The sequence below is a fragment of the Acartia tonsa genome, chromosome 11, assembly GCF_053477335.1.
Source record: "Acartia tonsa isolate MP-2025a chromosome 11, ASM5347733v1, whole genome shotgun sequence".
NCBI classification, from domain to species: Eukaryota; Metazoa; Arthropoda; class Copepoda; order Calanoida; family Acartiidae; genus Acartia; species Acartia tonsa.
The window spans coordinates 22479178-22506844 of record NC_137270.1 but is presented as its reverse complement, the minus strand read 5'-3'; the positions used below and the strand labels follow the sequence as shown (position 1 = coordinate 22506844).

General features: G+C 32.1%; 1 protein-coding gene across 2 annotated transcripts in view; it reads right to left on the bottom strand.

Annotated features, from left to right (window-relative positions):
- The window catches only part of LOC145331800 (irregular chiasm C-roughest protein-like), a 139987-nt gene that overhangs the window by 20195 nt on the left and 92125 nt on the right, over positions 1-27667 (bottom strand). For both annotated transcript variants that reach the window (XM_080176640.1, XM_080176641.1), the window contains exons 18-29: positions 26830-26867; positions 26227-26341; positions 19957-20008; positions 18868-18952; positions 17839-17873; positions 16261-16318; positions 15098-15182; positions 8141-8214; positions 4736-4854; positions 4237-4345; positions 3763-3834; positions 2855-2957 (exon numbers count right to left, since the gene is read on the bottom strand). In XM_080176640.1, coding sequence (XP_080032766.1) covers positions 2855-2957; positions 3763-3834; positions 4237-4345; positions 4736-4854; positions 8141-8214; positions 15098-15182; positions 16261-16318; positions 17839-17873; positions 18868-18952; positions 19957-20008; positions 26227-26341; positions 26830-26867 — 945 coding nt within the window. The remainder of the gene's footprint in view (positions 1-2854; positions 2958-3762; positions 3835-4236; positions 4346-4735; positions 4855-8140; positions 8215-15097; positions 15183-16260; positions 16319-17838; positions 17874-18867; positions 18953-19956; positions 20009-26226; positions 26342-26829; positions 26868-27667) is intronic.

Here is a 27667-nt window from a genome sequence, read left to right as displayed (position 1 = left end):
TTGAAATTAAACAGTTTCAGAATGATTGGCCCTACATAAAAATTAAATATTACACTTACATTTACTGTATTTTTTCTTTGGTCTTTAAATTTTTTTCAAAATCTATTATCAAAATAAAACCATCAATCTTCTCAATTAATTTGATATTAATTTATTTTAGAAGAACAACTAAATTAAAAACTAATCATAAAAAAATTAAGTGAGAGAGCAAAATATTTTACTTTATAACCAGTTACTTAAAAACTAATCATATATGTTTTTTTTTAATAATGTATACAAATCTATTGGAAATAAAGGAAATAGAAATAATTTCCTAAGATGTTTACAGTAGCATGTTGTAAAAATGTAAATGAAAATTTAGAATTTTTAGATATTTACATTCTGTTTGTTTTTAGTAGCGAAGCCACTCTGTAGTTTGAAATGTCCGTCTGTCAGTACGTCTGAAACTTTTTAGGAGAAACGTGATATTCTCGGCTCCTGTTCAAGAGAGACGCCTGTAATTTCCAGGGATTAAATAAAATTATATTCTTCATAATTTCACCAAGTTTCATTAAGATTCGTCAATTAATTGATGTGATAGATCGATTCCTAGATTTTTTGGTTTTCTTGATTTTCTCGACTCCTATTTAAGATAGAGGGCTGAAATTTTCAGGGAATAAATACATTATAATTCTATAGTTTATTGAGATATGCTTAATAGTTTGGATAATAGTTCAATTTCAAGATTTTTAAGTTTTCATGATTTTCTCGACTCATATTCAAAGATAGACGGATGAACTTCTCAGGGATTAAATAAGTTTACATTTTACGTATTCCCACAAAGTTTAACTAAGATTTGCTTGTTGGTTGGGGTGCTAGATCAATTTCTAGATTTTCATAATATAAAATTGAAAAGGTTTCGTGATTTATTTTAGTTTAATATTTCCGGATGTCAATCCAGAATTTTGAGCTTTGCTACTTATTGATGTTGTCATCTTTGTTTTCTAGACAACTTTTCCGCCATGTTGGTGCTTTTACACAAAGTAAGCTGTTGAACACTGATAAATACCCACCGCTCCACACCTCCCTTATTTTAGATTGAAAATAAGGGAGGGGCGAAATTTTTTTCCTATGTCACGTGCGGTGTCATGACCCCAGGGAACTATACAACCAAGACCTAAAGTAAAAAAAAAACTAACATCCTCCTCCCTCTTTTTTTTATTTATTCGAAAAATAATAATGAGGGAGGGGGGGGGGGTTAGAGCCCAACAAGACACTTTGTGAGAAAGTGCCCAGAGGTCTTATCAGACTACCCTTCTCTTTGCTAAATATACACAAACTTTTCCAATTAACAACATTGATATTAATATACTTTGGATAAGGGATCTGAAGGGATAAGACAATGGCCGATAAATTGATGTACATCCCCAATGATGATACATAAAATAACCTCTTCAGTAGAATAAAATTTAAGGGTTGAAAGAATTAAACACTCAACTTAATGAATCAGCCAATCAGAGTTCACCAAAGTCCTCAAAGTTGTTAAGCCAACGAATAAGAAATATGATAAAACATTTTGGACTAGTGTAATAAACAGCCCATTATCCCCTCTCTCTCTCTCTCTCTGACTTTGAATGCTATGAAAGTTTTCAAATTGATGGATCTGATTAGCATTAATAAGGGGATAAAGAGAAATAAGAAGACCTAAATAATTTTATCGACAAAAGAAGATCTACAAATAATCTGGAATAGTCATTTCTCAAAAATGCACAATTATCTCAAAGTACCCATAAATGCCCGAAAAAGACTTATATTACATTTTTTCTTCAGTGAAGCTTTCCCAGTGCATAATTATCTCTTGGCTATTCCAGATTATTTATAGACCTTCTTATCCCGCCTAACACGGTGTGTTGCTATGTATGTCCAGCCGTTTGGCAGCTAGCAGCCTTTTATGTTCATAGATTACCGTTACTAGGAACATTTCACCGTGTACTAAACTAGATCCTATTATTCTAATAAATAAATCATAGATTATGCTACATCAATCAATCAATAGTTGATTTGATAGCGCCTTCTGACAAATGAATTGTGGGTATTAAATAAGATTTATGATGTATCCTTTAATACCTGAATTGATACATAAATTGGTTAAAACAAGGATGACAACACCCATAAAAGCAAAGATCTGATTTCAGACGGTAGACAAACGAACATTAACACTTGTAGAGTGTTAGAACCTAATAGGCATAATATTGATTTATGAGTCTAAATATCATAAATTATAAACATGTTTGCAATTTTGCTGACATACAAGATACTGTTTTATGACATACTTACATTTTTTGACTCTATTATAGAGATGTTTTACCTATGATAGTGTACCTTTTTTCCCTAGGCATCATTATTGTAAAAATTAGATGAATAACATAGACTTAACGATAAGAATTATCCCTTACAGACAGATGGACGTGCGGACGGATCGACCCTATTTATAGAAAAGCTTCGCTTTAAAAAAAACATATAAAGGGGTAGTTGCACGAAATGCATTTAAACTTGAATTTAGTAAACTGCATATTTTTTTCTGTTAAATAGTTTAAACTACATATATAGAAAATATATTTATAAAAGAATTCAAATTTTTTTACCAGGCAGTTTTAAAACTATCAAGACTTAAAAATCATATTTTTTGGATATATGCAACTTGTATGGCTGTTGTGTTTTCACAAAAAAAAACAGCATAAAGACTACTTTGGTGGTGCCTAATTAAATGCTTTTTATTGTAATACAAAATTATATATGTTAGATGGTATTCTTGTAACTTATGCTTGCAATCAAACTTGTTAAATGCACTTCATGCAACTATCCCTTTGTCTACCTTCTATTATTATTACTAGTGTAGGATCCGCCACTCCCCACTGTGCTGCTGTTGGAGGGAGGGGAGGTAAGGAGATGGTTGGGACGGGGGTGTGATGCTCCTCCTAATTTGGAAAATTGTAGCAATATATTTTAAGACAATTATGTTGGATACTTTTTTAAAACTAGCGGCAAGGCCTCTAGAAGTCTCTAGTGGCACTCTAAATGTTTGGTTTTTTTGGGTTCAAGTCTTTACGATACCTATCCATGTTGTGTTCAAGTCTCTATGATACCTACCTATGTTAGGTTGAAACATCTCTGCGTTAAAAAATTTTCGATTTTTTGTGAATTCTCTTGGGAGGGTGGTGGTACGCTCCCCCAAAATAGTTATAAACCTTCCCGGGACCTATGAGAAGCTACTCTGTTAAGGAGAGCCCGATCGGTTCAGCGGTTAGCGATATCCTTCGGTACACACAAACATACAAATAGACATCCTGTTACTTTTTTATAAGGATAGGCCAAAAGAGCACACTCAAATCGAACAGAAAGTTCTATTTATTGAGGAATCTTTTTTTATAAGAAAAATGACGTCATACTGGCCTACCATTAGCCAATTAAAATGTATACTGGCCTGCCATTAGTTATTTAGTCTGTGTATTGGCCTATCATTGGTTATTTTATTCTATGATGTCATTTTTTATAGGCACTCTAGGCTTCTTAAATTGGTGTACATAAAAAAGGTATTTATAATTTGTTTAATATTGTTTTCTGTTTTAAGTTTATGTTTCGCAAGCATATTAAAGTTAAATAATATGGGAATGAATGTAAGCTTCAATGACAGACAAGTATAAAAAAATTTTCCGCTACAAATATAAAAATCAAAGTAGGAATTGTCTGAAATTCAAAATATGTTAAACTAAAGTTTTTTACCTATAGGTGCTTGGGGAGGAGGCTGTGAAGTACTGCTTGGATTTGAAGGTGGAGAGGTTAATAATTGACCTGATTCAAAATTAGTTGTAACATTAAAGATTTTAATTAAATTCAAGTATTCCTGTGCTTTAACAATTTTTGAGGATTAGATATGTTTATCTATTGATTTTATAACAGTATTACCATGAAAATTTATTTAATGCTCATTTTTTACATAAATGTCCTGTTTAAAAAAATGAAACTTACTAAATAAAAAACATATTTTTTTGTAATTTTGGCAAACATCATTCATTTTTTTTAGCCAACTTAGACATTATCTTTAAAGATAACACATAAATAAGATAAGTATTTTTATAAAAAGATTTTTCAAGTAAATTTCCCCTTAATTATAGCATAAAAAAAACAGAATATTTAAAAATTGTTTTGCAAAATGCTATGCTTAAAATGTAAAATTGACAACTAAAATTATTCCTGGGCGGCTGGGTTTGCTTTGGCTGACAACATCATTGTTACTAAACTGATTATGTGTGGTTGGTTTGCTTTGGTTCAACATCTCATTGTTGTATTGACTATGGCTTGATGTCTAGAAATGTAGATAAAAATATTGATGTAAAAATTTATTTAATCAGAAGTATATTTTCTACTTTGTCTAGTTCAATAATAAAAATAAAATAAATGAACTGCAAAATATTTCTTTACTCATCAAAATAAATTTCATTTCTGAGAAATGATAAATGACACAAACTTCAATTGAAAAGAAATAACAACTTTGTACTTTGCTGTACACTTTAATTATTAATTGAACGAAATCAATTATATCCATGAAAAGTGCTTGTGAAATAATTAACTTAATCATGGTTAAAATATTATTAAACTGTACTTTACACAACATATTTCTAGGACAGTTGGATGACTAATGTACTAATATATCCAGTTATATTTTAATAAATCCTTGCCATTGGTTATTTCTCACCTGTCTCTTAGTCTGAGAGTACATGTCATTAGCTGGAGCATTGGAGTTCAGTTTTCCTATTGGCTTGGTCATCAAACTAATATCATCCTCTTCATCCTCATAGGTTATCATGGGCTTACCTAGACCAGTAGATAGATACATCAATACAGATAATAACCAAGTAAATCTTAATGAAACTTTGTGGAATTATGTAAAATGTAAACTTATTCAATCCCTGAAAATTTTCAGCCATCTATCTGGACTGAGCTTGAACACTTAAAAAACTAGGAATCGATCTAGCACCCCAACCAATAAGCAAATCTCACCAAAACTTTATAGAAGTGTGCAGAATTGGAATTTATTTGATCCTTGAAAATTTTAGACTTCTATCTTTAATAGTAATCGAGAAAATCATGAAAACTTGAAAATCTAGGAATCGATCTAGCACCCCAATTAATCGACATATCTCAATGAAACTTGGTGAAAATATGAAGAATGATAACTTATTTAATCCCTAAAAATTTTAGCTGTCTATCTTCTATAGGAGCCGAGTAAATCACGTTTCCCCCAAAACGTTTCATACATACATATAGACATACAGACGAACATTTCAAATTATAGAGTAGCTTTGCTACTAACAAATTATAGAGTAGCTTTGCTACTAACACATTATAGAGTAGCTTTGCTACTAAAAAGCAGAGATATCCATAATCAAGAAAATAAAAGTTAAATTGAAAGTTAAATTTTCAAAACAATTTCATGTGGATGAGAATTGTGTTCTGTGAATCTGTTAGTTTTGACAGGAAGGACTTCTTCTCTAGAAACTGATTAGTCAACCTAAATGTTTCAGAATTCATTTCACTTTAAACAATTCAAGAATTATCCAATTAAATGAAATCAATGTTGTTTAAAGTATTTTTATTTGATATATACAGAACTGTTTTGAAGAAAATAGTTAAACTACATTTGGAACATAGAAAGCCATGTATAAAAAACTTTAATAAAATGAGAGTACAATGATGAAAAGATGAAACATAAGAAAATTTCCAAATTATTTATCCTGTGACTTGTACTGCAGGGATCTTAAGGGATAACAAACAGAAACGAAAAAAAATTATATTCATTCATGATGATAGTAAAGAAGATTAACCCTTCTGTAGATTATAATGATTAATTAAAACGTTTGAGCACTACTAGTTTTAATCTAACTTTTCAGTTAGTAACTTTCAGTAAAAGTAAGTACCCAAAGTTTTGATCCAACAAATAAATTAAAACTTTGGGCATTGGTGTAATTACCAGCCCAATGTTCCTGCTGCAAGAGACAAATGGTTGGTAAAAATGTCTGTGTGTCCGTCAGCTGAGCTGGATCTTTAAATCATTTTAGTGGTGAGCCAGATCGGGGTGAGCCGAATTTCAGCCAATCACAGCGCGGCATTTCATAAAATGATGTGTTCTCATTGGTGGAAAGTTGACTCACCCCGATCTGGCTCACCACTAAAACGATTTAAAGATCCAGCTCTGGTCTAATATCAGTGGTTTAATTTGATATTGGATAAAGTCTTTTAAGGACCTATGAAAAGCTACATTGTAAAGAAGAACCACATCAGCGGTCAGTGAGATCCTTAAGTACAGACAGACACTAGACATCCTGTTACTTATATTAAGGGATAGTTTATAATATACATTTAATCAATAACAGGAGCACATTAAGGTTGTCTAAGAAATATCGTCTAAACAAGGAGTTGAGCATCTTTTGCTTATTCGGTTATTTGATAATTGGGTAAAAACGTTTTGGGTCTTTTAAAAATCTGACAACAATAAATAAAATAATTAAAAATAAATATGGTATATAAGAGTAAAACACTAGAGGGAGAGGGGGTTAAAGAAGGATCTTGGACAAAGAAGCTTCAGACAAAGTAGCTTCGGGCAAAGTAGCTTCGGACAAAGTAGCTTCAGGACAAAGTAGCTTCAGGACATTTACTTAAGAAAAGTAGCTTCCTAATAAAAATAGTCTCTAATATGGCCGCAACGCTCGGCCCCCTGAGCTGGCCTGCCTAGCCGCGGGCGCTCGGCTCCCTAGCCTATAACCTAACCTAACCTAACCTATGTTAGCCTCAGAACATTTATTTAAGAAAAATATCATCAACTGATAATACATAGGTGGTTTAGAATTTCGAGGATTTTGCAAAAAGTGGTTGATAGATTTTTACAATTTTTGATATTGTTTTTACAAGTTTTAATAATATTTTTACAATTTTTTGGTTAGGTTAGGTTAGGTTATAGGCTAGGGGGCCGAGCGCCCGCGGCTAGGCAGGCTAGGGGGCCGAGCGCTGCGGTCATGACCTTTATTAACAGTGGAGACTACTTTGTCCTGAAGCTAATTTGTCCGAAGCTACTTTTTCTGAAGCTACTTTGTCCGAAGCTACTTTGTCCAAGATCCTTAAAGAACTGTATGTCCCCAACCCAAGAACCTTGTACCGACTCTCAATTTGGTCTCAACTGGAAAATCAAAGAATAGTGTCAGGAATAATAACACAGCCAAGTAGCAGAAAATATTTTGCTAGCAGACGAAAAGGTCATTGGAAAAAAAGGGGTAGGTAGTTATCATCTATACATAGATCTGTTCATGGTATTAACAAAGTATCAAAGGCCAATGATCCTAACTTTCCAATATTTGAGTTTGAAAACTTATCTTATTGACTGTGTGTATTTCCTCACTTTTATTGGCTTTTTTCCTGCACTTTTTATTGGTTGTAAACTTGGCTGTCCTACTTTTTTTCTTTCTCTAATAGCTTTGTCTATAATCTACAGGGCTTTTTCACAGAATAGGGTGTTTTGTGAGAGAGTTGGGGGGAGGAAGGTAAAACCCTCCCCAAATTCTCATATTCAATATTTAACTTTGAAGATTAAAAACTATATTATGGAAATTTTAGATGTTATACATATATATCAGTACCATTAACGGCAACTCGAATCCAAATTACATTTTTGAAAAATGTTAAAATCTCTGTAATAAAAAAAAACTATACCAAAGAATCCCACCCAGAGACGTCAAAGGGGGAAGGCTAACTCCCTCTAAATTTGAAAACCCTCATTTGACCCCCTAAAACTTTTAAAATTACATTAGATTACCCCCTTAAACCTTTGAAACCCTAAATTATACCTCCTCAAAAAATGCTTTGACGTCCTTGATCCCACTCCTTTATTTTCAGCTTTGGAAAATGAACTTTAACTGATCTGGTCCATAGTTCCTGACATAAACCTATCCAACCTAACCTAAAGTAATCCTCTTAATACCTTTTAATAATGCTGGTTGTACTTTTTAGCAAAGCTTTAAAATGACCTTTTTTTGGCTAATTTCAAGACCTTCCTTAAAAATACAATTGAGGCTAGGAGGAATCAAGTAGTTAATAATAAAATGCTTACCATTTGTGTTATTGGAAGAAGTATCAGATTTGTATTTCCAGTGGCGCCAGGCAAACTGAGACATTCTCATACGCCTAAAAAAATTTACAATAATTAATTTTCGGTTTATTTTTCTCTCCCTGTTCTATTGATTTCCTTCTACAATTTAATCAGCAGAATAGAGACGTCAACGTGGGGGGGGGGGTTAACGGGGTGTTTACCCCCCTAAAACCTTTAACCACCCTCAACACGATATACAGTATACGTTACGAAAAATGACCGGTCTTTAAAATGATCTAGCCCCCCCCCCCCCTGTAGTGAAGTTGTAACCCTATTTTTTTGTATGTGTGATCTTTATATTCATGTATAATGATGTTTGTTGCAGTAAATTAGATCAAAGAACATTTTCAGACATTCAGCAGGCTATAAAAGAAGAAATTCAAAATGAAAAAATTCATACCCTTATTTTTTAAAGTAAATTTTACTTAAGCTGAAAAATCACATAGTAAAATTGAAATAAGCATAGGGGTCGTGTCGAGTTTTATCTTCAGCATAAAATTCTGCTTCCATAGACCCCTTACCCGCTCTCATACAAGTCATTTAAGCCCCAAAAGTATGTATCAAGACCTCAAAATCTATGATTTTTCGGCTTAACCAAAATTCAATTAAAACTTTAGGGTCGGAATTTTTTCATTTTGAATTTCTTCTTTTATAGCCTGCTGAATGTCTGAAAATGTTCTTTAATCTAATTTACTGCAACAAACACCATTATACATGTATATAAAGATCACACAAACAAAAAATGGGGTTACAACTTCATTACAGGGGGGGCTAGACCATTTAAAAAAAACGGTCATTTTTCGTAACGTATACTGTATTTACATAATTTAGGCTGCGAAGAGTGCATAAATCTATCATCCATTGCCTTATCCCCTAAATGTTTCTAAAAAAACTAAATACATTGTTAGTTTTTTTTTAATTGACCTCAACTTTTATATGATAGATTTGTGCCATTCTATTTTTTGGAATAACGATGTTCTTTTGTCTGTATAAATTGTTAAGCTACGCTTTTATTGATATTGTTATCCTTGGCTTTCTGTTGTTTATACTTAATGCACTTCTGTGAATAATTAAATATGTTTGGGGAGAAACTTTTTGTTAGGCATTGAGTAAACATTATGCTACGCCCCTAGAGGCTTTTAATGGCAATTGAGGTGGAGAGGAGGAAATTAACCCCCCCCTTCCTTTACTTTGTTTTAAAAATTAAAAACATTGGCAGGGATTATTTTTTTACAGGGTTGTTTTCTTTTGGGAGAGTGGTGGTACCCTCCCATAAAATAGCTCTAAACCTTTCGAAATGGCAGTGGTGAGCCGGAAAACATTTTTGGAGTAGTCATTTTGCGATGTCAGTGATCCGCGGTTGGTGTTTTCAAAGTGTTTCCCGGCTCACCACTGCCATTTTGATTCAAAGATACATGTTTTATTGGTAGCATTAGCAGTGCCAGTAGCCTCGGCAGTGCAAGTAGCAGCACTAAATGATTTAAAGATCCAGCTCTTATGAAACCACGGCATAATTATAAGAAATCATATAATAATTACATGGCTTACATTTCGTAAGAATTATGCAAAACTACAATATACTACAACAAACAAGGATGACAACATCCATAAAAGCGAAGCTCTAAAACAGTAGGACTTATGAACATTAACACTTGTAGAGTGTCAGAACTGAATAAATAAGAATATAAATTGTTAGTAAAATTGGTCAAAAACTGCTTAAATACAGGATAATTTTTAAGGACATACTAAAACTTTTAGGATTTGATTATAGAGATGGTTCGCCTATAACATTGTACTTTATTGTCCCAGGAATCATTATTCCAAAAAGCAGCAAAATCGGATGTTTTTATAACATAAAATTTGTTTTTAAAAAAGTTAAAAATCAACATGTCTAAATTGGACATACGTATATCCTGGTAACGATTATAGAGTTGCTCCACTTTCTAAATCGTACCTAACTACTACAGGAATCATCATGCAAAGTTTGAAATCGGATAGGATAATTCTAACATGCCTAATTTAACAGACGGACGGACGGACGTACGGGCCGACCTTAATTATAGAAAAGCTTCGCTTTCAAAAACAAAATGAGTCATAAAAGACCATATAACAGTTTACTGTCTCTATCATTAAATTGCACTTTCTTTAATTGTAAAGTAATAAATTAGCAGAACAAAGAAATAAATTAAAAAGAATAAACAAATAGACTATTAAAAACTTTACTGCATTTATTATTTGTATGAACATAAGAAACAAGAGGTCTGTCTGTACTGTAAGATCCAGCTGACTGCTGGACCTATCTGACTCTCCTTAAATCAAAGTTTCTTTTAGGTTTCTTTTGTGCTGCGCTCCTATAAATATATATACATCCTTGTTTTTGTTTTTTTATAATTTTATAATTAATTATGTCAGCCCAATGACACCTAGTTCAACAGTGATATATTTGTAAAAATAAATTATTATACTTAAAATGCATTTAGTACAGAAATTCTATGAAATTTCCACAAACATTTTTTTTAAAATTTATATTTAAATCAACTATACTACAAATAACTTATATTTTACTTTTTAAACAACTAACTTCTACGTCCCTAGCATCTAGGAGCTCTATATTCATGGGAATATGAAAGCGTAGAAAAATATCCCAAAACAAACCCAGACTAATTTATAGAATTAAAATAGCCTAAAGCCTAAGACCTATATAAAGCATCATTGCAACCATATTGGTACAGGTGCAAGCAAGATCCTTCACTACAGACAAAAAAAAACTTACAATATAATAGGATAACATGTAAGTTTGTAAAAACCCTTAAGATTTTGCTAACTATTGTTTAATGTTTACAGGAATAAGGTATAGACAACAATCGAAATTAATCTAAAATAATATTTTAGGCAAAATAAAAAGGTCGTCAAATCTACAAAGTGTTGTCCCCAACGACATCTGAAAATCACATATAGGTTTCGTGATTTTTTTCAAAATAATTTCGCTGATTGTATAAGGTGAATTGTTAAATTCTTAGAAATTAGAAGACTCGTCTGTCAATAATTAAAGCTGAGATTTTAAATGGCAAATAATACACTTGTCATTTAGAAATAGTACCTTATAGAATAAATCCTTATATAAAAGTAACAGGATGTCTGTCTGTGTGTCTGTACCGATGGATTTTACTAACCGCTGAACCGATATGGTTTTCCTATACAATGTTGCTTCTCATTGGTAGTATTAAACCAACTTTGGGGGATAGCGCTTCCATCCTACGAAGGGACTACTTACATCCCCTCGCCTTCCCTAAGTAAACCTAGGTTTAAGTTAAGTCTTTGGATAGTTTTTGCTATTTTTCTTTCAATTTTTTACCCCCTTCAAATGAAGAACTCCTAGATACTAGACACACCCCATCCGAAGGCGTGTTAGGTTAGAAAAAAAAACCCCGCAGAAATGGTTTACGCAGGATGTACTGGGACCTTTTGGTGGTTTCAGAACATGCTTTCCCTAAATTGAGTTAGTAGCTTCCCATAGTAGAAAATTTTAAAATTACTTTTGGTGATCAAATATTACTTTTATTTTTAGACTACCTTCACCTAACCTGCTTTATTGTCTTATTTTGTCTTTCATGTCCTTAATATTATAAATTATGCACTACATTTATTTTTCTAATTTATAATTTTCTGCAACAATGGAATAAATAATTTTGCATTATGTTTTAGTTATTTTTTATGTATATACTAATTCAGGGATCTAAAGGGATAAGACAATGGCCGATAAATAAAAATTGATGTATGTTCCAACGGATTATAGGCAAAGTTATTAGATTACAATTAGCGGTTGAATCAAATTCAATAAAAGTGTCCAAATCTATTGAGGCAGCTGAAAAGAAAGCGTAATATAAAACTTTGGAGACTAGGGCAAAAGACAGCACAATGTCCCCTCCCTCCCTCCCTGGCACTAAATAGAAAATAACGATTTATCAAACTGTAGATAAACTAATTTAATGTAAAAACAAGGATTGCTACATACATAGCAATCGATGAAAAAAATCATCCTTACAATAAAGTAAAAGGATCTGTCTGTCATTCTGTACCGAAGGATCTTGCTAACCGCTGAACCGATATTGTTCTCCTTTACAGAGTAGCTACTCAAAGGTCCTGGAAAGGTTTATAACTATTTTGGGGAAGGGTACCATCCCAATCCAAAAGGAAATCGTCTTTAAAAAAAATCAACCCCTCCCCCAACATTTTTTTCATTTTTTTCTTTTTACAATTGAAATTAAAAATAAGGGATACTAGACCTACCACCCCCCCCCCCAAAAAAAAAAAAAAACTTTTCTTTGTAAATCTAAAATAATTAAATGGTTGTCTGAATTAACTCCTTCTCTCAAGTGCCCCCAGAAGGGCAAAACTGCTAGTATACAAACTTTTTGTTTGTTTATAAAACCGTGATATTTCAAAAACTGATACTGTATCTGTTTTCTGTCAAGGAGGTGTCGAGTTTTAATCTGGATAGAAGCTCGCTATAATAGAGCTATTTTTTCATATGGTTTGGCCGAAAACAGGCTGTTCCACTTCAAAACAATGGTCCTGTTATCAAAAGTGTTTCTACACGAGGAAATTTGCAATGTCATGCAAAAAAAACTACAATTTATTTAACAGGTGCCATTGTCTTGTCCCTTAATTTGTTAGATTCAGAGAGGGCGTGTCCAAACGTTTCAACCACTAATTTTAATCTAGAAAAGGGGTAATTTTGTGTATCATTATCGGGGATGTACACCAATTTGTCGGCAATCGTCTTATCCCTTTAAATCCCTAGGTTAGATTAATCATGTTGACCTTAGTGTTGTTATTACTGTCTTGATAAATTATTTCAAACCTTTGTTGTGTTGCAAACTCAATTTATTTATTTTTTACGATCCCTGTTAAAATCAACACCCATAGCTGGATACTATATTTGTCGACATCAAAATTAAGGGTTCCAAGAAAACGCAGGAGTGAACAAATATTTATTTTTTTAAGTATTTCTATACAGATTAGTTTAGGTTAAGATATGAATGTACAAATAAGCCCCCCGCAGGTCTAAAATAGGTTAGGTTAAGTTAGGTTAAGTGTCTACTCCTGCGTTTGGGACTCCTGCGTTTTTTCCTAGGACCAAATTGATGTGTAATGTTGTCCTAATATATTTGTGATTCCGCTGAGGCTAAAAATCTGTTAATTTGTCGTCCATAAGGAGGAACGGGTGAAATTTCAAAGGTTTATTACGAATTTGTCTGTATGGCTTTACATCAAATTGGTCATGGCCTTTTTATTGCTAGTTTTATTGACTTTTTTTCTGTCGACTTTTGTGTTATATTAAAGTGGTAATGGGTGGCACAAACTACATAATAACAGAAAATAATGAATATGATGTCAAATTTAACTGCTGTAATCCCTCAAACAAAAAATAGACTGTCTTATAGCTTATTTGGAGTTCCCTAAATCTTAAGGGGATTTTTTTGTGTAATCTCCAACAAATAACCGTGATAACAATTTTTAAAAGTTACAAATAAGATAATTGGGTGTGTGGAAGAGAAAGAATAGTTATTTCTCGTATCGTATTATAAACGGCTTTCCGCGGATATAGAATGTACAATTATAAGATTAAAACTAGTTTTTTTAGCCCCGTGGTGCCGAAGGCACCGGCTAAAAAAACTAATTTTAATCATATGATTGTACATTTCTATATTCGTAGAAAACTGGATATAATACGATGCTAGACATAGTTTTTTCGTATGGAGGAGAACCGGTTCCTATCCACCGGATTCGAATGAATACGAGAAAGGTTATTATAATTGTTATCCTGTTTAGAGCCTCCATGTAAAAAGCAAGGTTGACAACATCCATGTAAGCGAAGCTCTAAAATTAAACGGTAGAACTAAGGAATATAAAAACATGTAGATCGAGTGTCATACAAAAATCATAGGACACTTCTAAAATGTCTAAATAAACATAAAGAGCTATCCTTAATGTACGTACAGACGTACAGACCCTAATCAAATAAAGGCTTTGCTTTAAGAAACAGCACATTTACTTATTTTTATGTAATTGTATAAAATGGATGCTAATTTGTTAAACATGCTTTTTGCATTAGCGAAGATTGCATAAATCTTTTCTACATTCATTTATTACCTTTAGTCTAGGATAATTCATAAAAGGGTGAGTCAGGTTTCTTATTTAATGGATTTTTAAAACATTTACTGTATGTCATGTCCTATAAAGCTTTAAAATCATGATAATTAAATGATAATGTGAAAACCCTTTTTTCTTATTATTCTAATATTCAATCTTTTATTTAATTTTTTCAAATTTATTTATTAATGATACTTGAATCTTAAAACAAATTATCATGTACTATGCAGCAGGATAAAATAACGATCACACCTCTACCTCCTTTACCCATTTTCCTCCCTTCCTTCTGAATGAACGAACTGACTAATAAATTTTCCCCCTGCCATAATATAAATGTATGTACATATATTATGGCTTTTTAAACCATTAATTTTTGATAGAATTTTATATGCTAGATTCATTACCCTAGTCAAAATAATCCGTTCATTTAAAAAAGAATTTCAAGAAAATAATGATTTTTATTTGTGTCGCTCCACAGGGGGACAAAATCAGGATTAAAGTATGGTTTTTGCAGTTTCCCTTAAAGTGCCTAGTCGAGCACAGATTCTTATGTTGAAATAAATTGAAAATAAGGGGGTGGGGGTAATTTTCTCTTGTGTTTATGTTACCTTATAAATGGTTTATTTAGGTTATAATGGGTACAGAGTAGCCTTGCAGGGTTAGGCCATCATATTTATAGGCCCCAAAGGGTCAGGACCCCCCCCCCCCCACGCAGGGGGGTTTCTGTTTTTGCGCCAGTGGTTTGTACTATTAAATACTTACTTCCAGCATGTAATGAAGGCTATGAGGGCAATTGTGAGAATAACACCCGACACACAACCAATCATCGTACTCAGTTGTATACGACCTAGAAATGAGACTAAAAAAAGATGAGAGCATCCTTGAATTAAAATATGAAATGTTTGTTTGTCTGTATATGTGTTAGTTCCCAGGGAGATAAAAGGGATAGGACAATGGCTGATATATTGATGTACATACCCAATGATGATAGTAAAATTATCCATTCTGTAGATTTCAATTAGTGGTTGAAACGTTTGAACAATCAACCTAATGAATAACAAATCAAAAGTCCTTAAAGTTATTAAGCCAACGAATCTGAAGTTGCTTGATGATTCAAATTTTGTTATTAATTTTTTTTTTTCTTGATTTAAAAACTCCTTTCTTATATGATTTTTGTTTCATTGTGTTGGTTTATTTGTCGTTATTTAAAATGGTTTACGTGCATTTAGGAAATATTTAAAATTTAAATAGACTAAAACGACATACTTTTTTTTTTTTTAATGAAATGGTGTTTATTTTAAATATATGCTATTAGAGTGCCCCTAGAGTCATAGTTATTAGAGTATATCCTTATAATATAGAAAAAGGATATTTCTAACCACTGAACCGATATGGTTCTCCTTTACAAGGTAGCTTTTCACAGGTCCTGAAAGTTTTATAACTATTTTGGAGGAGTGTACCACCACCCTCTCAAGAGAAATCGCCCGAAGAAAAAAAATATTTTCCCTATAAATTTTTATTTAAGTTTTTTCTTTTTAATACAACAATTGAAAATGTGGATGGATCGACTCCCCCTTTCCCCTTCAAGGGCCCCTAGAGGCCTAGAAAGGCTGTGCTGCTTGTTAATAAACATGTTAGATAACATCCTTTTATATTTTTTGTTATCTAATTTTAAGACATATGCCTATAATTGTGTACTGTTTAATTATCATTAGCAGGCAATTATATTTTTTGGAACATGGCCTACCTATCGGCCACATGATAACAGCAGATTCTGTGAGAAAATAAAGTAAGTGTTAAAGTTTAATTGAGATGATTCTTGTACTTTAAGTTGTAATAAGGTTCCATCCCATCCTATTTCATCCAGAAAAACGTACATACCCTAGTTATAGGATAGCTAAGCTTCTTAAATTAATTATGTTTACCTTCTTCCCGTAGTTGGAGTAGAGCACCATCTCTTCCCAATTCATTCTCAACCAAACACTAAAATAAAAAAGTTAATATTTTTAAAAAAGAATACTTTCGGGTATTTAAAGGGATGAGACAATAGATCATAAATTGATGTACTACCCCAATGATGATACACACAATTACCCCTGCTGTAAAATACATTTAGTGATTAGTATCACTTACATAAGAACAAATATCAGCCAATTTTAAATGATAGTCGTTTATATTTGGTTATAATTTTAAGAGGAGTGTAATTCCATAAACTTATCTTAAAATTTGATTTTAGGTTATCCCGCAACCTACCTATGATAAGTTTCTCTGTAAAGAAGTCAGAAAGATAAGGCAGTAAACACACAGACAGACAAACATCCCACATATTAATGGAAACAATTCTGAGATACACATGAAATTTAAATAAAAGCGCGATCCCCACTCCCAACCCCCCCAAAGAATAAATAAAAAAACTCATTTCTATATCATTATACACTCCGAGGCTCCAAAAATCATTTGGTTTAAAGAGTTGTATAAAAATTTAACTATGCATGATTATTAAATAAAGAATGTAAACTAATTTTGCTTAGTACATAAACACAGCTAGCTATAGTGTAATCCTCTACACATGTATTCATATAATACCGTATAAAATATTTATGTAACAAATATTTATTTTTTATTTAAAACTTAAATATAGATAGCTATAGTTTATTTCTATACAGGAAAGGGGGCAATTCTATTGGTATCTATTTTTTTTAAAAAAACCTAATGTAAAAACTTTGGGTACTTTTATGAAGTCATGATTAATTAATTCAAACATTTCAACTAATAATCTTTATCTAATTTTGGGGATAAAAATGTAAAAGTAATACATTCAATTTTAGCTAAATTGAAGGAGCATAGTAATCCTAAATTATGTTTATCCCCTTCATGGATTTAAATGATAAATTTATGGCGGTTCTCAAGCTTTTAATAAATTGTTTAAGAGAATGTGTAAGTAATCTGTAGTTTAAACATTGCTTCTACATATGTTTTTTTTTCAATCTTATAACTTTTTTTGTGGATTTGCTAATATTCAAACTAATACTAAAACAAAAGAATTATGTTTAGGCATTTGATACATTATTTGTAACAATATATAAGGAAATAAATCCTTACATTTCCATTTACTGTAAATTGTTATAAAGTAAGAACATTGTTCTTTTAACAAGTTATGTTAGATTTAATATTCGTCATGATCAGATAAAAGGCAAAACTTTTACATAGACATACCCAATATATGCTTCCAGTGACTTCACTTCTAGCTTGTAGGAAACCGTAGGGGAGGTCAGAAAAATAGTCTACTACCTAAGCTTCCAAGAAAAATACAATAATTTTAGACTAGCATTTTTCGAGATCTATAACTTTAAAATAACCTCACTACTTTATCTTATAGGAGAGCTTTATCCATAAACTAATGAAAAGAAAGATAGATAATAATTGATAAATATACACTAATTTGTTTAGAAGAAGGGTTAATTTATCTTCTATTGTCCAATCCCTAGGCGCATGTAACTCACCTCATAATTTCCAAAATCAGTGTCTCGAATCTCTGAGTGTGGGGGGAGATGATAAAACTTAATGTTCCTTTGTTCCATTTGAATTAAACCAAAAAGGTTTGAAACAGGGATCGGCAGCCGCGCGTCAGCCGCCTGTAAGCACGAGGGAAACATTTTACAGTGTTAAAAAGTTTAAACCTGACCCAAATATTACACAATCCATCTTTCAAAAAAATGTTCAATGTACACAAACGGCTGTAGATTCGAGGCTTAGTCGTGGCTGATGCGCGGCTGCCGAGCCCTGGTTAGAAATGGTTATATAAATAAAATACAAGGATATTCTTAATCAAAGCAAGCTTAACCATTCCCAGTGTTTATATAGTTTTTAAAAGAAAAAGAAAAGAAAAAAACATTTATTTCCGGATACAATTTCAATAAACTATAGGGGGTGGACACATGAGGTAACCTCCCCCAAAAAATAATTATAAACCTTTCCTAGGCCAATAAGATACTTCACTGTAAAGGAGAACTATATCGGTCAGGAGGTTAGACAGATCCTAAGATTAGCTACTCAAACACTGACATACGGGCAATCTGTTACTTTTATAAAAGGATAAAGGTTTAGAATCATAACAAAGATAGACAGATTTATAAATTCGACCCCCACCCGCCCTTTCTATTAGGGTAAAAAATTAGGGGAAATTAATTTTTTCAAGAAGTGATTTCTCTTGAGAGGTTGGTGGTACCCTCCCCGAAAATAACTTTAAACCTTCCCAGGACCTATGATAAGCTACACTGTATAAGTGAACCATATCGGTTCAGCTGTTAGCAAGATTCTTTGGTATACACACACACAAACACAGATCATGTTATTTTTATTAAAAGATGCAATGAATCAAATTGACTGAGACACACGCTCACTCAATGGAAATAAATAAAATAAAGTTACAACCCAAGACTGCAAAAGTAAGTTGTAAATGTAAAAAACAAAGAAATTGATGAAAAATTACAAATTTTGCGAGACAATAAAAAGTTTCATCAAAATTCCTGGTAAGACAAGAGTGCTGATAAATTCATCTCCAAGTAATTCTTCTAGGACTTCATACTTGTCACTCCGGATTCCAACTACCTGTCCCTAGATTAGAAAAAAATAAACATTTTTCCAGTATGGCTTCGAAACCGATTAATACGAGATTTTCTACGAGTATAAACATGTACAAGAATAAGATTAAATCTAGAATTTTTTAGCCCATGACTTTGTACATTTTTATATCCGCAGAAAGCTGTTTATAATACGATGCGATAAGTAACTATTCCAGTATGGCTTCGAAACCGATTAATATCCGCTGAATTAGAACCAGTTTTCAGCCAAGCTGAAAATTATGTATAGCATCGTATTACTGACAATTTTCCATGAAATTAACTAAAAAATCGGGGCTAACAAAAATGGTTTGGAATCTTCGAATTAGAATTTAGCATCTAAAGATTTTGGCAATACTGACTTTCTTTAGCAAGCAAAATTATTTATTTAGTAGTGAAGCTACTCTATAATTCACTTTGTCTTTCCGACCTTAAAGCTCTGGTTGATTTTGTATATATGCAGTTTATATCTTTAGTGAAGATTCCTTTCACATATGCGAATCTATTTTCATATATTGCTATGTCCGCCTGTCTGTCGGGCATGCTTCAAAAGACATAAACCTTTTTAAAGGTTTCGTGATTACTTTCAATTTTTGATGACAATTGAAGTCAGTTAAATTCGATATTTTTTGCTTTGCTACTTATGGATGTAGGAATTCTTGTTAATCTGTAAATAAAAATACTTAATAATAACAGTCATTTGACTAACTTTATAAATGACACAACAACATGCCCTAATTTTAGAGTAGTTGCGCTACTAAAAAAATTGAGATAATAGTTATTTCTCATATCGTATTATAAACAGCTTTCCGCGGATATAAAACGTACAATTCTAAGATTATAACTCCAAGAAACTGATTTTAATCTTATGATTTTACATTTTTACACTCGTAGAAAACTGGATATAGTACGATGCTAGACATAATTTTTTCGCATTGTTGAGAACCGTTTCTAATCCATTGGTTTCGAATGAATATGAGAAAAAACTATTGTAATTACCTTTCTCCTCCATGAGATATTTCCAATATTTGGTGTTCTTGTCCCCCGACACCTTAATACGAATCATATTACCATCCCAAAATATAAATAATTCAAACTCCAGCCGGGAGCTTTCTATCATTACCATAAAATAACACAATTTTTAGATCTTACCAAAGCGTTTGATAAAAAATGTGGAGGGACAAAGTGACTGAAAAATCAGCCATGTGACGTCATAAAAATGAGTTGTTATCTATTACTTTTTGGGGTTTTCTTGCTCACTTCTCCTCTAATCTGCCTAATTTTTATGACGTCACATGGCTCTACTAAAAAAAATATTTGACTTAAAACCACCCTTGAAATTATTTTGAAATATTTAATAGAATTGACTTGGAACCCCCACATAGGAAAGAGGAAACGAGGTAGACCAAAAACAACCTGGAGGAGGGAACTCCTAAGTGAACTGAAAGATAAGAAAATTCCATCTTTCAGCAATGTTTCAAAACGTGCCCAATCAAAAGAAGATTGAAGAACCATTGTGCATGGCCTACGTTCTGCCAAGAACTAAAAGGCAATGATGATGATGATGATGTTTTTATGAATCGGTGAATAATTACTTGGATGTTGCATCAGATTTTCATGTAAATTTGAAGGTGATACCCCCAGCTGGCTAAAATAACGATACCCCATTTACACTCTTTACCCCATCTCCTCCCCTCCTACCGGAAGTTAGAACTTACCAATAAATGAGGTCCATATTAGCAACCTAAATTAACGACAAATTTTCCCCTTGTCAATCAATATATCCACGTATTCTATATCCATTTATGTATATATGAATAGTGGGTATACAAACCCCTTTATAATCTCCCTTCTAAAAATTACCCAAGCTAAGAAAGTTGCGTGAATGTATTGCAACAAAGAAATCTAAGTAAACATATAGAGAATTGTACTTAAAATTACGCCACCATAATTCAGACTCAGAGTGTTACGAAGTTCTTTTTTTAAAAATGACGTCAGGCTAATTCTCAGAATGAATTGCCAATGGCAGGCCAGTATACATTCTAATTGGCCAATGGCAGGCCAGTATGACGTCATTTTATTAGGCAATATAAAAAGCTTCAGGTTACTAAGCTATAAAAATAATTTTTTAAAGGCATTAATGTCAAGGAGCATGGTGAAGAAATCTCTCTCCAAAGCAGCTAGAGTGTATATTTTATCTAAAATATTTCATTAATGGATATAGAATATACGTGGATATTATGACATAGGAAAATTATCCTCAATTTAGGTTGCTAACATGGAACTTATTTATTGGTCAGTTCGTTCCTCCAGTAGGATGGGAGGGGATGAGATAAAGGGGTAGATTGGGGATATCGTTATTTTAGCCCGCTGTGAGTTTTATTAGAAAACATGAAAATCTGGTGTTACATCCAAGTAATAATATATCCATTATTCTATTTTTATCAACTTATCTATTTTGATATAGACATGTAGACATATACCTATACATAGGAATCATATTACAATCCCATGATGTAAATAATTCAACACATGAGGCCTCAATGTACACATGTCTCATCTTCGTAAAAGAAAAAAATAATTTTGGCAAAACTAATTTCAGGTATAGTCCCTTTCGTAACATCGCACCTTATGGGGCGATTCTTCGTATTTTTCACAGTAGCTTTTCTCCTATTTCTAGCCCCTGCGGGGGGGCTCTAACCCTGCGAGGCCAATTACCTAACCCTGTGGGGTAATCACCTAACCAATATAACCTAACCTAACCTAAAATAAACTATAAAAAGCCATTTAAAAAATACGATGAATCGCCCCATATTGGGCGATGTTACGAAAGGGACTATTCCCCTAATTTTTAATTCATGGATTAATACATTTGAAATATAGTTAAAAATCAAGTAATCATACGCTTTTGTGAAGGTGTTTATAGTTTTAAGAATTCTTAAAAGTAATAATCATTTTTAATGAATACAAGATCTCAAAAGGTTATACTGATGTAGTTGTGCTTTTCAGAGAAGATTGTAAATATTAATGGAAAATTATTTTTAGGTAATTTCAAGTGAAGAAGAAGGGAGTTATATACTATAAGTTATTTTAAGCTTTCATAAATGTTTCTTGTATGATATTTTATAAAGGATAATAAAATTTATCCAGAATGGCTGCAAAACTGATTAACTTTTATCAGATAAGAACTGGCGCTTTGACTAACCATTTTCTAAAATTGGGGAATTAAAAACATAAAATTGATACCAGTTTTGTTTTTCATTGCCTTCACCCCCCTTTGGGGCCAACAAAACATATACTTTTTCATTTTAATATCCACAGAAAGCTGTCTATAATACTATACAATAACTGTTGGTGTTTTGTTAGAGAGCCCTATGTTATAATGCACATGATCAAACATAAATATATAGGAAAGAGAGCAAATGTATTTATAACAAGACTTGCAAAACATGTATCTTACATTTGAGTAAGAACTTATAAACACAATCATTTTCCAGTATGGCGTCAAACCCATTAATATCCGCTGGATTAGAATAAGTGCTCGGCCATACTGGAAATTATGTATAGAATCATACTACGGACAAATTTCCCGGAGTATTAAAATAAAAATTATGAAATCAATACCAGTTTTGTAAACCTGGGCCTACAATCTTTGTTTACCTAAATTTTACACTTTAATGATATTTCGTAAACTTTTTGATATATTTGACAAATGACTCTAATTCAAGTTATAACTGTCTGATTTTATTTTCCTAACAAGAATGAATAAACACTATAGGTATGAAAACATAGGTATGCGAATAACAGAGATATTGATACGCAACACAATATTATTTCAAATGAGATAACACTGCGTCCCTAGCATTTAAGGGAATTGAGGGCTTAATTATAAAAATATAAAAAAGCCTGAAACCTTCCAAAAAGTTTTGTAAATCTTTCCTACAGGGGAGAATTCAATAGGCTGAATTGATGGCGAGATAATAAAGACCTACAACTTAATACAAAACTAGTTGCTTCACCCCTAGCCTCCAGGGAGAATCGCTTGGATGTCAGGAAAATATTTTTAACCCACATTAAAAATGTTGTAAAACTTTCCCGAATTTACGAGATCTAAAGCTTCAGACAAAACTTACTACTTTATATGATAAGATAATACTTGTTATTGATACTTTCTGTGAACATTTAAAATATATTAAATTCATAAAAAGTTTGGGGTTATCAAATTTTAAAAGTTTGAGAGTTGACTTTGGTAAACTGTACAAGAGTAAAAGTTTACATTTCAAAGTTACAATACTAACATACTTGGTTAATATAGCTTTGGTTTTTTTAATAACGTAAAAATTTGATCTGTTTACTATGTGTTTATTGTTCTAAATAGTGAACTCTAATGGAATTATAACTTACTCTCGGCTTCTCCCCTGGAGGCCTCTATGGGGCACTTGAGGTGGTGGGGGGCTAATTGACCACCCATATCTGATTTTTTTAAGTAAAAAAAAAATAAAGGTAATTTTAGAGGCGATTTTTCTTGAGATGGTGGTAATATCCTCCCTCAAAATATGTCAGGTACGCGACATTAATAGTTAACTAAGGGGATATGTCTTGGCCCATAAACAAACACAGCTCATTACTATGCACAGTTAGGACCTCTAAGACAAAGGTCATGCAATCAAGGGTTGATTGTCTGTTGGATGTTACTTAACCAAATATCCTTGAGTGTTAAAGTATCACATCTCATGCTCTGGATTCTCTAGATGATCACTTAATAATCGAAGAAAAATCCCGCCCTTACGAGGTTAGGAAATTAGATACTTTTGGTACTCTAATTTGACAACCTTTATATCAATAACCTTGGTTTCCTATCAGGAAGGAAGGGGACAATGGACCGTTTATTACACTAATCCCCAAAGTTTTACAGTAAAGTTTTCTTTTACGTTGGCTTAACAATTTTGAGGACTTTAATTCAAATTTGATTGGTTGTTTCAAAATGTTGAGTGTCCAAAAGTTTCAACCACAAATGGTAATAAACAAAAGGGGTAATGTTGTATATCATCATTGTGGATAAAAATCAATTTATCGGCCATTGTCTTATCCCTTTAGATCCCTGGTTTGCTATGGTGAGAAGGGAGAAGATTAAAACACATGGGAAATGTAAATATGAAAATGATAGAAATTGCATGAACATGGACATATGTTCTTGAAACAATTATATAAAAGTAACAGGATGTATATCTGTTTGTCTGTACGAAGTTCTACTTTATGGTATAGCTTCTCATAGGTCCAGCTAAAGTTTTTATAGCTTTTTTAAGGAATGGTACCTCTATACTACCAAGAAATCGCCCCTGTAATTTGAATTAATCATCATCATTGCCTTTTAGTTCTCGGCAGAACATAGGCCATGCACAATGGTTCTCCAATCTTTCTTTGATTGGGCACGTTTTGAGGCATTGCTGAAAGATAGAATTTTCTTATCTTTCAGTTTACTTAGGAGTTCCCTCCTTCAGGTTGTTTTTGGTCTACCTGGTTTCCTCTTTGCTATGTGGGGGTTCCAAGTCAAGGCTTGATTGGTTATATCATCATGCCCTTTCCTTAGAGTGTGCCCCAACCATCTCCATTTTCTCTGTTTTATTTGTTTTATTGTTTTATTTGAAATAATACACATTGCAAAAACAATTTTTTACTTTATCTTTTCAAAACTAAAATTTAAAGTTGATATTGACTTTGGGTAAAAAACGTCAGTAGACAAAACCTCCTATGTTATATTTTGAGACATCTCTCAGCCCCTAAGTCCTATAATGAATTATGTAATCACATTGTAATTTGGCTATAGTCGATTTGAGTCGATAAGAGGCGATATGGTCAATGATATTTTTTTTCAGAATATCCTGTTCTGCACATACATCAATGATTCTTGTTGTGAAAAGACATGTTATGTTGGGGTCACGTTTTGCAATGGTAATGGATTTAATAACTATGGATACATCTCTAAATATTTAATAAAAACAAGGATTGAAACATCCATAAAAGTAAAACCTAAAAAATAGCTGGTAGAACAAGCGAACACTGACACTTGCAGATTGTCAGAACATTTATTCATATTTATATTTTGGAACTTGATATTAGGGATGCTTCCTTTAAAATATTGTACCTTATTGTCCCAGGCAATATTGTATCAAAAATCAGTTAAATATGATATATGATATATCATTCAAAATTTGTAGTCAAAAAGTTTTTAAAAATCATCATGTTTAAAATTGACGACCATACTTTCTGGTAACGATTATAGAGTAACTACGTTTTTTAATCAAGTTATATCTATTTAATATATGGATTATGCTTAGGGAAAACCTTATTATATCTTCTTTGAAGATGAGTCCAGTATAAACTTATCCATAACTTAGTTGAGCAAATGTTAATAAAATGCAACTCAAAGGATAATGTAGACTTTCTAGAACTAACATTTTTTAAGCAGAATAACAATTAGTTTGGTTTCATTTTTTAAAAAAGGATAAAAAAATACAGTTTGATTTAATAATAAGTAGAATGATGTCTATTTGTCATCCGCAGTCAGTCTGCATGATATGACGTTTTTTGTTAGGGATCTGAAGGGATAAGACAATGGCCGATAAATTGATGTACTTCCCCAAGTATTATAAACAGAAATTCCCCTTCTAAAAAAAATTTATTAGTGGTTGAAACGTTTAACCACTCAATTCAATTAACCAACCAATCAAAATTCACTAAAGTCCTCAAAGTTGCTAAGCCAACGAATAAGAAAACGTATTATAAAACTTTGGGGACAAGTGTAAAAAACAGCCCATTGTTCCATCTCTCTCTATTTTTGTAGCCTTTTGTAGCATTACTGATGGACCAAGCAGATTATATACTGTATGATTATTGTAAGAGGATCTTCACAAAAAATCAGCATTCATCTTAAATAGCAGTCAAGAAAAAGCCCTAAGAGCGTTACAGACGTACCGCAAGACGGACATACAAAGAAAATTATAGAGTGGCTAAGTTACTAAAAACATACAGATGGAGAGAGAAAACAATGGACTGTTTATTACACTAGTCCACAAAATTTTATGAAAAAATTTTCTTATTCGTTGGCTTAACAACTTTGAGGACTACAGTGAATTTTGATTGGTTGTTTCTTAAAATTGAGTGTTTAAACGTTTCAACAACTAATTTTAATTTTTTGGATCATCATTAGGGATGTACATCAATTTTTCGGCCATTGTCTTATCCTTTTATATCCCTGAAAAAGCATACCTGATATGAACAGTTTCGCCTAGGATTCCAACAAACGCTTCAGATGGATTTGATATTATCGGTTTCTCCTTCATTACAATCTCCACAATGTCGGATTTTACTTCCCCAAATATTTCTGAAACAAAATAACTTTTTCTTTTGGGAGATTTTTAGTTTTTTGGCTGGTAGATTTTTTTTATCTATAATACAAAGTAGATCGATGTCTGTCTGTAACCACTGAACCGAGTGAACTCTACTCTTGGACGTCCTTGTAGTCCTGTGATCGTTTTAAGCTATTTTCTTTAGGGGTTGGACATCCCCCCCCCTCCTCCCAAAAAAAAATCTTTTTAAATTTAAAATTAAACTACCCCCCTCCCAGGCTAGAGGTTAAGGGCGAAGCCGCTAGTCCTTTTAATAAAGTAACTTACAGAGTAGCTTCTGATAGGTCATGAAAAAGTTTAGAACTATTTTGGGGGAGGGTACCACTACCCCTCTAAGAAAAATCGCCCTAGAGAAAAATTCTCCATTTTTTTTATTTTTCCTTTATAAAACTAAAACTAAAATAGAAATAGAATAAAGGTAAAAAATAAATTTTTAAAATAATATTAGATTTTTGAAGAATACCTGATTTTGCTTCACAAAAATATTTTCCTTTCGTTTCCCTAAAATATAAAATAGGTGAAAAATATAGTTAAATTGAAATATTGAATAATATATATGTAGTTACTATTATTTTGTTAATTTTAGTCAGTTTGACTAAAGAATCGTATTTGATATGCATATTATCATCCACTAAAAATTAGATAAATGATAAATTATCCCATCATATTATAAACATTTTTCTTCGGATATTAAAATAAAAAAAATATGATTAAACCAGTTTTGTTAGCCCGGGCCTTCAGACTAGCAAAACTTGTATTAAATTTTATGATTTTATCTTATTTTTTGTGGGAAAATGTCTGTAACACGATGCTATTCATGATATTTCAGTATGGCCGATAACCGGTTCTAATCCAGCAGATATCAATTGTTTTCGAAGCCATAATGGAATAGCTATCTTTCGCATCTTATTATAAACAGCTTTCCGCAGATATAAAAATGTATAATTATGGTTTTAATCCCATAATTTTACATTTTTAATTTCGTAGAAAAATGTCTGTAATAAGATGCATTTTTACATGCATTTTTTAGTATGGCTAATAACCGGTTCTAATCCACCAGATATCGATTTGTTTCGAAGCCATAGTTTCTATGTATTTTATCTTTTTTTTTAATGAATGCACGGAAGAGAAAAAAATGATTTCCTTTCTCTTTTTGAGATCAAGGAAATATAAAATATTAAACAAAAATTTAAGCATATGTCAATGTAGGTTAAATTAATGTTTACACCATTTTAATTGTCCCCGAAATATTTGTTAGTATGTCAATCTAACTTCCATTTTTCTATTCGACTGTATATTAT